Source organism: Heliangelus exortis, chromosome 10, assembly GCF_036169615.1.
Source record: "Heliangelus exortis chromosome 10, bHelExo1.hap1, whole genome shotgun sequence".
NCBI classification, from domain to species: domain Eukaryota; kingdom Metazoa; phylum Chordata; class Aves; order Apodiformes; family Trochilidae; genus Heliangelus; species Heliangelus exortis.
The window spans coordinates 995,886-1,010,279 of NC_092431.1; the positions used below are offsets into that span (position 1 = coordinate 995,886).

Here is a 14,394-nt window from a genome sequence, read left to right on the forward strand (position 1 = left end):
GCCCTTGGAAGACTTTAGACAAGACTGGAAGATTTTAGACAAACCAAGTGACAGGACCTTACCCAGAGGCACAAAATGACACCCTGAGTGTCCTCCAGAGCAAAGCTCTGTGTGGACTGGAGAAGCTCCCAAGGAGATGAAGGTGATGGGGAGGAACTGAAAGAAGAGGAACAAACAGAAGATTCCAATTTCCATACTGAGCTTTTGCTTCACCCACACCATTCCCAGAGAAGTTCATTCCTCAAACCAAAGGAGTCATCTGTGTTTCTTACCCACTGCACCTAGGAGTGGGCTGACCAAAAATGGGGATTTTAATGAAATTTTAAATATAATTTTTACAGGTTTTTTAATTTCTCATAAAGCAGCAGTTTAAAAACTTTAGAGATTACAGACCCTGCTTATTTTATGATTTGTGTATCATAAAAACAATCTGCCCCAGCCACTGCTGGAACTGGTTACGTAGACGGGAAACACTTTTATCTGAGCAAGGGCAGCCTCCTTTTCTTTTTTTTGCTTTTTTTTTTGGTTGCAGACTCCAAAATTGCATTATTACACTGGGTTTCCACCTTTGAGATAAAGTAGAAGGGGAAAAATACACATATTTTAGGACCAGGAGGTCCATAAATGAGCAATGCAGGGAACTGGGTTGCAAGGCACACAGCAATGACCAAAACCACGTTGCATGTACTGTTAAATCTTGGGTTTCAGAACCATTCTGGAAGACAGTAAACCTTTTTGGAAAAGCAAATGCCTGCTCTGAAAAAAGCATCACCTCCTCTATTTACAGGTTCACAGGAATATATGTGTTGGGTTTGGGTTGGTTTTTTCTTTTCCTCTCCAGAGTTGTTGGGGTTTGTTGATTTTTTTTTTTTTTTTCTCTTTTCAAGTTGGATTGTTGGGCTGGAGCCAGAACTGGCTCCTAAATTGAGACATAATTAGACGTGTCCTACTGTGTCTTTCTGGGCAAGTCATTTAACCTCCAGGCCTTATTTCACTCCAGGTTGAAAAAAAGAGGTGAGAGAATCTCTCTTGACTGCATAAAACCAGAGCTACATAAAGCCAAGCAAGATGAACAAGAGTCACAACTGATACCTGCCCAGCAAGGAGGTGTTTTAAAAATGCCTTTTTGCCCTTCCCTGGACATCAGCTGTGCTTTGTAAACCTGAACAAAAAGACTTTACTCTTAACACACATCTCAGCAACCAGCTTTTTGCTGGGGAAAAAAGAGAACATCCACCTCGAGGGGCAAGACCACTGTCTTCCATCTGCTCTAGGTCTTTGTGCAGATGGAGGCTCCAACTCCATGGTCTCACGGGGGGGGATAATGCCCCTGGAAAAGAGCCCACATTTTTCCCAGGTTTCTGACATCCCAGGCAGCCTAATGGGATTTTTACAACCTTGGAGCTCTACTCTTTCTTCTCTCTTTCGCACCAAAACGGCTGCTGACGTATTACGGGACTATTCATACGACCAGGACGGGCAGGCTTTGGCTCCTGATGTTTATTTAATTTACTACTTCTCCCCAGTCCTCTGAAAGCTTTCTTTTTGAAGCTCATAAAATTAATAAACTGTATATCCAAGTGCTTTGAACATGCAAAACAAGCACGTTTCTACGGAGGGGGGGAAAGAGGCAAGGGGTCCCATCACGACCTCGTGCTTCTCCTCGTGCTTGTGCCTGCTGCCAAGCCCTGTCTGATGCAAGGGTTCAGGCAGCCATTCCCTTTTTAGGCTGATGGGTTAGCAACTTATTTATAAATTCAGGAAATATTTTCTGAAGCCACAAGCCTGGAAAATTAATTTACCGGTGTTTTGTTTTAAGTCTAAACCGTAATGGTTTTCACCTCTATGGTTGTTATCTATGGTGTATATAAACACATTTTCTATTAATAAGCATTATAGCTACTCTGATAGAGAGCAAATTATCTGCACCACCTTCAAACCATGTTTAATGAACCTTTATTAATTTGCCTCCCCACTCTCTTAACCAGCTTATACCTTTGGCATTCACAAGAGACTTAAACAAAAGCCTAATAAGCTCCGGGACTGAAACTCCAAAGCCCCGTTCCCACATCACAGAACTCACTGGAAGTGCTCCAAAAAGCTATAAAATCCCATTTTAATATGATAAGTACATGATTAAGCTGTTAAACTGGGAAAGACTTGGGGATCTGGGGAAAGGAGGAGGGCTGGAGGCAGAGACATAAAGTCAAACATGCAGCTGGTGTGATAAGGATGCTGAGATTCACACCTGTGCTTTCAGGTGAAAGATTTAAAAAATGAAAAAAAAAATAAAGACAAAGGGGGGGAAATGGAAACATACTTTGTGAACACACCGATTCACTCTCAGGACTGTCTTACCCTAAAATTAAAACCCCAATGCTTTCCTTTTCCAAAACAGAACTAACAACTCTCCCCGGTGTCAGCAAAGCCACCAGACAAAGCCCTGGGGAGCTCTTTTTTTTGCTGCCGAAATGGAAGAAAAAGACTTTGTCTGGGTGTAGGGATCTGGGGGCTGACAGTGATGGATAGGAAGGTTACAGCACCAGCATCAGTCTCCATCCCCCTGCCCCCTGGCACCTCGGGCTGGGGGGGAGAGCGGGTGGGCGGCCCCGCTGCTCAGGTTGGCGTCACCTGCTCTTGAATGTCTGAGTGCTCCAGGTTTTGTCTCACCCAACGGCTGGAATTTCAGGAATCGTGCTTTTCAAGCCAATATGAAATGCCATCCCTTTTACTTAGCAGCTTTTAGGGAAGAGATGCTGCTCAGTGACCCACGTTACCGACGGGGCGGAAAACTGCAGGGCTACGAGGCTGCTGGCAGCCAAAATAAAAAGAAGGAAACTATTATTGATGACAAATGCTTCCCATTATTCCCAGCAACACCACCTGTCCCTTGGCAGACACCGACTGGGAACACAGCTGCTGCTGAGGCAGCCCTGATGTGCTGATGGGACACAAATTAGCCACAACTTAGGGCTGAAGGAGCTTCTGGAAGAAAAATAAGGCGTTGCTTGCATGATGACATCTGATATTGCTGCAAATCATGGATCTGATTCATTAAGCAGGGATCCTTCTCCCAGGCTACTCAACCGAGTGCTGGGAATTAGCAAAAGGACATTAAAAAATTCAAATATACTCCCTACGCACACCAAAAAAAGACTTATTGGGTGATCTTTCACAGATATAAATTTAATCTCACTGTTGATGGCTGCAGCTGAACTAGAAGAAGTCCCAGTCTTCATCACAACTGAGGAAAGCCAAACCAATGGGTATTTGAAAAGAAAAAAAAAATCCCTAAAATACTTTACCAAGGTTTCCTGAACTCTTTATCAAATCTACCAGACGTGGTGATTTCTGTAGCCACAGTCACTAAGCCAGCCCAGTATAAATCCCAACAATAAATCCATCCACCCTATAAGGAGAAGAGGTTCTACACAGAACTGTGCTTTCCCTGCTGTGGCTTCAATTATAAAAACAGGAAGGAAAAAAAAAGCATTTTGACACTTTGTGCTAGATATTCTTAATCCTGCTGAATGGGGTAACAGGCAATTTGAGGGAAATCTTAGGATTTCAGAGCTTATTTGGGTGTAAAGTAGATGAAATGAAAAGCCATGGTGTTGGCAGCTCCACACACACCTCTGAGCAGATGCAGTTTTCATAGAACCACAGAATCATCAAATGGTTTGGGGTTGGAAGGGACCTTAATGATCACCCACTCCCAACCCCCTGCCATGGTCAGGGACACCTCCCACCAGCCCAGGGTGCTCCAAGCCCCATCCAACCTTCAACACTGCCAGGGATGGGGCAGCCACAGCTTCTGGGGGCAACCAGGGGCTCAGCACCCTCACACAAAAGAATTCCTTCCCAAGGTTTTAATTCAGTTTAAAACCATTCCCTCTTGTCCCATCCCTCCAGGCCCTTGTCCCAAGTCCCTCCCCAGCTTTCCTGGAGCCCCTTCAGGCACTGGAAGGTTCTCTGAGGTCTCCGCATTGGATTCTTCTCTTCTCCAGGCTGAACACCCCCAACTCTCTCAGCCTGGCACAGAGCAGAGCTGCTCCAGCCCTCTGACCATCTTTGTCACCCTCCTTGGAATTTATGAGACATCTCTTTTCTATAACCTTTGCTAAAAAGTTTTACTTTGAGAAAAAATTCCTTGCAGCAGACAGAGAGGACAAACAGCTAAGGTCAGGACAGGACCACAGCCTCTTAAGTACATAAACCAGTTGTTGTTTTCAAAAACAGCCCCAAGTAAACTGATCTTTGTTAGTCCTCATCATGTTCTACCCACTCTAATCCCTCCTGTTATTAAAACACTTCATCTCCAAAAGCAGAGGATGGTCTGGAAAGCATCAAGGTGGCATTAAAGACAAAAAGGAAGAGTAAAGCCTTGACCTCTTCAAATTTGTTGGCTTTCTTCTCTCCTGAAGATATTGCCAAGTGTCCTCACGGACACTCCCAGCAAGCTCTGCAGGTGTTCACCAGTCCCAACCACATCACCCAAAGCCCTGCCTCGGGTCTCAACACCCAGATGGGCAGAAGGAGAGTTGGGGAAGGAGATGTTTTTGCATCTTACGTTCACACTCCTCCACGTCCAGGTTGAACTGCTGCAAGGCTCCCAGCGTCAGCTGCCGCACTTCAGCTTCCAGCAGCAGCTGCATCAGGGAGGTGGAGAGGTGTTTGCAGGCTGACATGCAGGCTGTCTGGGCCACCTTCCCCTGCAAGACAAAAGGGACACTTCATAAGGCCATGGAGCCCAAAAACATCAATGTCCTTCTGGTCCTGATGGGCCCAGAAGTGACCCCAGGATTGGGGGTGCAGCCTCAGCAGTGCCCAGCCCAGGGATGCTCCCTGCCCTGCTCCTCCTGGCCACAGCACAAGCCAGGATGCTGGTGGCCTCCTTGGCCACCTGGGCACACACCTGGCTCGTATTCAGCCTCTGCTGACCAACGCCCCCAGGTCCTTTTCCAATGGGCACTTTCCAGCTGCTCTGCCCCAAGCCTGGAGAGTTACCTGGGGTTCTTGTCACCCGACTGCAGGACCCAACACTTGGCCTCACTGAACCTCAAAAGGATTGGCCACAGCCCATCCATCCAGCTGGTCCAGATCCCTCTGGACCCTTCCTACCCTCAGCCAGATCAGCACTCCCACCCAGCCTGGTGTCACCTCCAAACTGGCCGAGGGTTCATTTGATCCCCTCATCCTGATCAACCAGAACTGGACCCAACACTGAGCCCTGGGGACACCACTGGTGACCCACACCACCTGCATTTAACCCCATTCACCTCAACCCTTCAGGCCTGGCCAGCCAGCCAGGTTTTTTGCCCAGCAAATCCTCCAGCATCTGAAGCCATGAGCAGCCAGTTTCTCCAGCAGAATGCTGTGGGAAATGGTGTCAAAAGCTTTACTAAAGCCGAGGGAGACAGCTTCAGCAGCAGATTATGTTTTCAAATGCACACAAAAGACTTTAACACGCTTTCTTGCAAGCAAGGAGTGGCTAAGGCCATCTCATAGATACTTACAAGCACTTTACAAATTGTATTTAAACTGGGATTAAAGCAGAGGGGTTACGGGGTGTTTGAAGTGGAATATCACAGGTTTCATTACCATGGCATGGCAAATGTTTGATGCGTGTGCTGGGAAGTTTTTCTTACCAGCTTTTGCAAAACTGTTTTGGATCTTCAGGCCAGATTCAACTTCAGCAGGAGGGGAAAAAAACCCCACATTTTTTATTTAAAAAGGAAAGCTCAGACCAATGCATTATAGGGCAGGTATTCCATCTCCAGCCTTCCCTGCCGTTCCCAGGCTCCAGGAGCATTCATTACTCACCTCCAAACAAACACCTGCACTAAAATTAAGATGAAGCATGGCAACCATAAAGTTTAGCAGAGCCTTCGAGCTTGCTTTCTTTCTCTTTTTTTTCGCTTTTCATCATTCACTTGTGCCCTTCTGACACATTTGGTTATTTAAAACATTGCTGATGCCAATTCCTCATCCCTGAGCGCGGTGGGAAGCACGTTGCTACCTGACTGTGATTTTTCTTCATTACTTCCTACAGACACTTCAGTTTTTGCTTTGACCGAGTAGTTTCACCGTGTTCTTGAGCAGAAGGACCCAGATGGAAGCAGAGGACGAGAAAAAACAAAGTTCTGCAGCCACGCTCTGGGACCCTCAGCCATGCTGGGCGTGAGGGACAGAACTCCCTTACACATCTTGGAAGAGCACAGGAAAAATCCCAACGTGTAGCTCATGCTTGCACACCAGCAGAAGATTGTGTAGGGAGCTGCAGCCCTTGCAGAAGCCTTGGAGATGCTCAGCCCCAGATGAAAAGGAAAAAGAAAAAAAAAACCAAGAAGGTTTTCTGCCCCGTTGACGTAAGTTTAAGGGGACCAGACCTCTTACATGCCAAGCAAGGGTCAGATCAACACACGTGGAGGGATCTAAAGGGTTACCTACCCCTCCAGCAGCCCCAGCAAACACGCCTGCCCCTCTCACACATTCCTCTGCACACATTTGGGCCAGACTTGCCCGAATAAAGAGTGAGTGACAAGCGACACCGGGAGGGCGTGAAGAAGAGCAAATAATTGAGATGAAATGTCAAGTTAATCAGCTGAACGCGAGGAGGACGGGATGGAAAAACTAATTTAATCATCAGGCCTTGACAGCCCAACAGCTCTGCTGAGCCTTCACCCCGAAAGCAATGCCTAAGTGGTGCTTTAGGACATTCACTCTGAGTATTTTCTACCGTGGCTCCTTGCAGTGAAGGGTAAAGGGGATCCAACCAACAAGCTCAGGAGCAGCTCCTGGCTCAACCTCCCTTCCTCTTGCCTTTTCCACATGGGTTTTGGCCAGGCCCAAAACATTTTTATTTTTTTTTCCAGGTGGAAATGTGCACTACAGCTTTGAAAAATCTGAAGCTGAGACCTCTCACACCAGCTGAGAACCCGACCTTTTATTTCTGTTATTGTTAAGGTTTAAACACCTCAAAACATTCTGCCTTAAAAAAGATTGGGTCTTTCATCTTAGATTTAAGAACACACAAATGCCTGACAGTTCAGATCCAGTATTAGAGGATGAAAGACAAAAGTGTTATATACAGGTATTTTTCCTGCCTTTTAAGCATTTTTTAAGCATTTTAAGCATTTAAGCATTTTAAAAAAATTTTAAGGTTTTAAAGCCATTTTTCCTTATATTGACTATTAGAGAGTTGGGAGATTCCAAAAGGATTTAAAACACTGTCCTACACATCTGGTTAGAAAAAAGACCAGGGATGGCCAGGGACAACCAGCAGCTCACTCAGGGCATCAAGATTTAAAACCCTTCCAAAATTTATGATTTTAAGTCTTATTTATAAGACCAAACCTAATTTTAGAAATAAAACTGAGCCTAAACCTTATAAATGAGACTGAACCTAACCCTCTTCTGCCCCGTGCCTGCACTCAGCTCACCAGATGCCCACTTACAGCACTTGGAAGATCAGCGATGGTTTGTGAACATCAATTTTAGACTATTTGCCCAGAAATGCTGTGGGATATCTGCTTGATAAGCAGCTACTGTTGACAGGAGAGAAACCAGCACCACTGATCTGTCACAGCTAATAAGCTGCTGCTGCAAGTGAAGAGGGGGAGTTTGCATTCAATCTCGGGGCAGCTCGGGCTGTGCGCTGGCAGATACCGAGCACGTCCTCAGACCTCAATGTGCCCATCTCGGTTCCTTGGCACTTATTTACCACTAAGGTTCACTTCACAACGTTGGGTTGTTTTTTTTTTTATTTTGGTTTTGTTTTTCCCCCTGCCTGCTTCATTTTTTCAGCTTCCCCAGAGAGCCGCAAGGCAAAAAGCCCCCGCTCGCCCCCGCGGAGCCGAGCCCGTGACAGACGCCTTTTCCACCAGCCTCACCCCCCCCCTTTCCCAAAATCATTAACTGCACCACCCACGGCAGTGGTGTTGGGACATGTGCCTTGGCATGGAGATGGAGCTGGATGCCTCTGAGATGTCATCCCCAGACATTGCTGCTCCTAGAAAACCCGGCGGTTCAGAGGAGCCGCCGCGTTCAACCGGGACAGCCCGGACCTCCTGCTAATTACCCTGGTGATTTTTGCAAGCACCTGGTGGAACCAGGGGCACTCCCAGAGGCTCTCCTTGTGCCAGAGATGCAAGAAATCACAGGGTTATGTCCTGTGACTCCAACCCAGCTCGGTCCCTGCCTGTCTCTCAGAAATGCTCTGTCTGAACGTGGCCGTCCCATCCAGCCCAGGAACAATTTATCTAAAATGCAAGATGTGACCTGGAGAGGAAGAAGCCGACTGTGACCTGAGCTGCCTCCAAAATAGAAGGGAAAAGACACTTCAAAGTCACTGATAGCTCGTTTACCAACTTGACAGAAACCTGAAGAGCTTAAAATCCCATGAAAGATCCCAGGAACAGCTCTACAGCATCGCTCTTTCATTCAAGGCTTTTGCAAACCTCATTCCAAATGAACTGGATTTGTGTGGAGAGGAATGGGGGTCACTGGTGAGAGCTCAAGGGAGAAGTTTCTCGTGGCCTTGCCAACCAGTGAATGGGCAGAAGCTCTGAAGCTCTCACAAAGACACAAACCAAGGGGCACCTAGCAGAGTACATCAAAGAATTGTAAAACAGTTTGGGTTGGAAGAGACTTTAAAGCTCATTCAGTTCCAAACCCCTGCCATGGGCAGGGACACCTCCCACCAGCCCAGGGTGCTCCAAGCCCCATCCAACCTTCAGCACTGCCAGGGATGGGGCAGCCACAGCTTCTGGGGGCACCCTGGGGCTCAGCACCCTCACACACATCACCATGAGCTACTTTTCCCCTTGGACCCCACCAACTCAACCACACTTGAGGAGATCAGCCATGAAATCCTCTCTCTTCATCTCTGTTTCATCCTTGAAGCCTCCAGGTTCCCCAGAGGACAGGCAGCTCCCAAGGGGAGGGCAGCGTGGAGGCTGTGGAGCCGGCCCCGCTCCCGGTAGCGTTTGTCTGAAACTCCCCAATATGTTAACAATTAGGGGGAGGAAACGCCGAGAGGCTGCCTGGGTAATTAAGGAACTGGCTATCAAAGGACTCATTAAAAGCTACTGAAACGGAATGGTTGTTAAAATAAACACCCATTAATCTCAACATGCCATCGGGAGGAGGCTGCCACCACCCAACCTCACGGCGGGGGGCGAGGGGGCTCCTGGGAACCCATCGACTGCTGCCAGAGCCATGGTGGTAGCACCAGCTGCCAATGGCCACCAACCAGAAAGACCCAAAAGAGACCCAAGTCCCAGGAGCCCCATCCCACCACCCTGAAGGAACACCTCTGGCTGCACCAAGGAGGAACCTACCAAGGCCTCCCTGCTTCCAAAAAGAGGTGCAATGTGGTCATCCAAATGCAAACAAAAGCCCCATTGAACACTTCCTCCAACTTGTCAAGGAATTAATCCAGTGTTTCCATGACAAGCAAAACCTGACAGGTTTCAAATCATCTCAGAGTTTCCAATTTATTTTTTTTTTTTATATTTTTTTGCTAGCAACAGAATTTCCTTCTCTGCAACAAGCATGGGCATTGATGTGACTAAGTGCAGTGAGACATGCAAATCCAGGGACTTCATACAACAGAGGGCCAAAAGGTTGCAATTCCTCCCTATATTAAAATGCCCCCTTTCCAATAACACAAGTTCTCCCACTAACTTCAACACTGAATCTGCTGACTTCCCCAGTTCATAAGGCAACACTAGAGGAATATTCTCAAGAAGATGGAAACGTTATTCAGTAACAACAAGCAGGATAAACCCATGAATAATCCCAGCAGATACTTTCTGAGCAGACATGGATGGAGACTTCACACCTTGCATGTCCCCAGGAGCCTCTGCCCTGTCCCTGCTGGCACCACTGCAGCCCCACATCTCACTACAACATGTGCAAAAAATCAGTAAATCACCTCTGCCAGCTCTTCAGAGGAAAATTTCCTGCCTTGCCCATGCCATCCTGATTTGCCAGGTTCGTAACACCACCCTGACAGTTTTCAACCTGCTTTTTTTTAAAAAAAAACAAAAACAACACAATTGTTCTGCAGTTGCTGAAGATGGCAAAACACCCCAAAGCATTACCCAGCTACAACACTTTCCAAGCAGTGAAAACAAGTGTACAACGAGGACCCTGTTGGGTTTAAGAGGTTTAACTTAAAAAGCAAACAAACCTTTTATTAACTGCCCAGAAAATCCATTCCCAACTTTGGCAAAGTGGGGTTTGTGAGGTTTTTTGGTTGGGTTTTTTGTGGTTTGGTGCAAGGGTTTGGTGCAAGGAGGAAAGCAACCACATGGAGTTCAAACACACCAACAACCCCAGTGTCAAATCACTGGGAACAGGACAGATCAGCAAAAGGAGAAGTTAATTTTTCTATTAAGTTTTACATTCAATATAAAGGAGAAGCAATGCAGTGTCTGTCCAGGACACAATCAGCCTCATTAAATGCTCTGTGGTCAGACACCACCACACAGCCCAGAAAATCAAATCCATCTCTCAAAGTATCAGCTTCAGAGTAGGTATCAAGAGACCAACTCTTAATTAATTAATTCTATTTACTTGGCTTTGCAGAACCCTTATTAACAACACAGATTCATGGCAACCCCAGGGAGAGGACGATGACCTGCTGGGTGGGCTGGGACAAGGCAGAGCCTTGATGCTCCTCAGTGTTTTCCTCCTCCCATGCCCATCATTTACATCTTCACAAAGATCATTCATTCACCTCTCAAAAAGCCACCAAGACCCTGCAACAAGAAGTGCAAAGGAAAAATGAGGTGCTCCAACACCAACAACCTGCACGGGATGAGCCTCCACATGGACACGAGAAGCCCACGAGAAGCACATGAAGTAGCCCTGATTTTTCTTGGTCCTATTTGTGCCCCCTCACGTGGAGCAAAGCTCTCTCCTGATCCCCGTGTGTCCACGGGCTGAGAGTTTCCAAGTTACTTGACACAAACCAGAGCCGTGGCCCGGTCGTGATCGGAGCTCCACGACTGGAACAAACGGAGAGGAAAAGAAATAAATGACATATTTCATCCTCCTCTTTTGTGGCTTTTATTTTCTTTTGTATTCGCTTTGGGAATAACATTCTTTCCATTGGGAAGAGCCTGATTTTCCATTAAATACAAAGCAGCTGCCATTTTGGAAACAAAAAGTTGATTAAATACAGATTTATATTTTTTTCATATTATTTTTTTCCCCCCCACACTAACGTACAAAGAGCCAGAGCCACACTTCCTTCTGCTGATTTATCAGGGCAAAGCATCAGCCCCTTATGGCAGTGGGAAGACTGGAAAAGAGAGAGAACTGAGTGGCCTCATCCTTGCTGCATCATTTTATAACCTGATGCTACAAATAAAAGGGGAAAGATCCTGCTGGAAACTCAACCCAGGCACAACTGCAAGCCCAGATGTGCAACAGGATGGAAAGAAAAAAAGAATGAGCTCAAAGCAAACAAAACTCAAGAACCACCCACCCATTCAGTGAGCCATCACCACCCAATTCAGGAGGGTTTGGGTTTTGGTTTTTTTTTTTTCCCCAAGCAGAGCAGATTACTGAGTGACCAACGTGAGCAGTGTAAGGAACTTCAGCTCACTTCACATTTTTTTCAAAATCTAAACCTTACATGAAATCTCTGTTTTCAATATCAGGACGTTCTGGTTGCAAACCAGAGAGCAGGAAGAAAATGGATGGTGAAAGCTGTAGGAATTCCTGGGTTTTTTCAATTAACCCATCGGCCTCCCATTATTTCTTGCCACTCATGAAACACAAGGGAGGACAAGCAGGGGGATCAAGAGAAATCCATAAGGATCTGCACCTGTAAATGCTTTTCTTGCCCTCTTTATTATCTTTACTACATCTACCCTAGGCTGCAAGATCCAGGGAGAACATCTCTCTGTGTGGAGGCAGCCCTGTGATGGTGACCAAAAGATGAGTCCTTAATGGCAGCCACTTCATTCAACCACACCCAGATGGGCACAAAGTCCCAGAGCTTCTTTGGGCAACCTCAATTCAAGTGACTGCTGCATGTGAACCCCAAGAGACGATGGGCTTGAGGGTTAGGAGCCTCTAGGGCAGGTGGGTCTCATCCCATGAGTTGGTTAAAGAAGACAGCTGGGGATTTTAGAAGCAGATGTGGTGTTCACTGATGTTGCTTTGAACATTCACAACTTAAGAAGGACCTTACAAGATTTCAGGTGGCAAAGGGTAAAGCATAAAATTGCAAAGTCCTATTGTTTCACTTAAATTTGAGCCTGATGAGGAAAAAAACCCCAAAAAACCCATTTGTTCAAAACTCATAACCTCTGTTCAGGCTTTGGGAGGTAGATGCTGGTGTAGGAGGCAGCAGGCAGGTTTGGATTCCTTAGGCTGAGGATGGACTTCCAGCTGCCAGATTCCCCATCCAACACATCTGACTCTTTGTGCCCTTACGTGCGTGCAAAAGGAAGCAGAAGACAGCTTGATAAATCCAAGTTTGGAAAATCAAAACCAACGCCAAACATGCCAAGGTGACTACTCAAAGGGGAGCCATACCTAGGGAAGCGTGCACACCCTGGTTTAAAGGATTTATGGGACCAGGCATTTTAGCTTCAATTAATTTTCCGAGTGCTGAAAGCAGAGAAGCTGTGTAATTACCAGATAACTTGGCTTACCCAGACTGGAGGTAACTACCACTCCTGGGTTAAGCAGAGGTCACCCTTCTCCCCAGCCAACAGAGCTAAACCCATGGTATTCCAGTGCCTTGCTTGAAAGCAACCATCACTTCTTGTTTCAGCCCCTTCACACCCGGGGAAGTATTTGGGATTTCAGAGACACTTCAGAAGACCCCAGAGGTCATGCAGAGCCACCAGATGGCAACGAGGAGGACAGTGAGGGGACCACACTGCCATGCATCACCTCTGGCCACCAGACCATCTTCTCCCCACCAAAGCACCCTTGTTTTAGGGGCCAACCTTCCGGGCAAGCTGGTCCAAGCATCCCCTAGAAGACTCAGACCATCACTGGAGAACTAAGGAAAGCCCCTGAGGACCATCCAGAGAGGACCATGGGTGCTGCTCATGCCTTGTCTGTGCCTTCAGCCCAGGTTACTTGCTTTTTTCATGTGTGCCTGGCTCTACAACACCAAGAACCTTCCAGGATTAGCCCCAAGTACTTCCCACCAGGCATTTTAAACCCCATTACAATTGCTCCTTTCTCCTGCCAGTTTGTGTGATCCGATTTCTCTTTCAATCTCTTTTAGACAGACAAGATTAGTGATTTATTTCCACCAATTAACACAAGCTACCTAGAGAACAGAGAGTTAGAGGGATTAAAAGGAAAATTAGAATCTGTTGCAGTCAAAGAACAACACCAACTAAGAGCAGGCTAGCAAAGTGCCACCATATAAAGGGATTACTCCATTCCTGACCCTTTCCAGGGGACCTCCAGGTATTACTTTTCATTGATTTACCTTAATGAAACTAATGCACCCCTCTCCCTAGGAAGCTGACTCCATAGCTGTCTAGGCACTGGATTCAATTAAAGAAATAAATACATCTGGCTTCTAAATGCTTGGAAGCCTTGAAAAGCCAGAGGCAACACCACGTTTTGCATCTGCCTCTCTTAGGGGAAGCCCTAAGGACACCATGGAGGGACGGTCGACATTCAACACCCCTCCTAGGAACCCCATGGACCCCGAAGCATCCCTGCCTGCTCCCCAGCAGTGCAGGCAGCTCCTGCAGCCCTGCCAGCAGCTGAGCTATGGCTTTGATGGAAGCTGGCCTCAAATTGCTTTAACAAGGCTCCTTCTTTCCAGAAGCTGCCCTTGATTTGAGACCTTGCTGCTGACTTTGAAACCCCCGAGGTGCCCAGAGCCTGCAAGCACTCAAGGCTTAGCTATGCTCAGTTTCCAAAAAAAAGGGGTACATGCACCCAACCTCAACGTGAAAGGTCACTGCTACTGGGGCAGCTCAGCATGAAAACAAAGAGCAGGGGCTAAAGGAAGAAAAGCAGAAGCTTGGGTAGAGGCTACTACTCCAGACCAGCCGCCGCACAACCGTGCTGAGCAAGGCTGCACCCACAGAAAAAAAAAAACCCAAACAAGACACATTTTGCTTGCCAAGGCCCTGGCTTGCAGACATGGGAATCAAGGAAACAAGGTAGCTCGAGAGCACTTTGTTTGCTATCTACCCAGGCAAGAGCCACAGCTTTTCCTCCCATGTGTGGAACAAGCAGAAATGACAACAATTAGAGGGGGTTTGTTGAACCAGAAAGCAGTTCTGAAAAGTCTCCATCACTTCCTTTGTGCTAAGTGCCCTGATCCAAAGGAGGTGAGGGGAAATGTCAAGAACCCAGGTGATTTTCTGGGTAAGGATTTCATGGTTTAAAACTTGA

The 14,394-nt window shown here is 46.9% G+C and overlaps 1 protein-coding gene across 4 annotated transcripts in view; it reads right to left on the minus strand.

Annotated features, from left to right (window-relative positions):
* EXOC6B (exocyst complex component 6B) overlaps positions 1-14,394 on the minus strand; it is a 244,157-nt gene that overhangs the window by 62,023 nt on the left and 167,740 nt on the right. For all 4 annotated transcript variants that reach the window (XM_071753121.1, XM_071753120.1, XM_071753125.1 and 1 more), the window contains one exon: positions 4,571-4,712. In XM_071753121.1, coding sequence (XP_071609222.1) covers positions 4,571-4,712 — 142 coding nt within the window. The remainder of the gene's footprint in view (positions 1-4,570; positions 4,713-14,394) is intronic.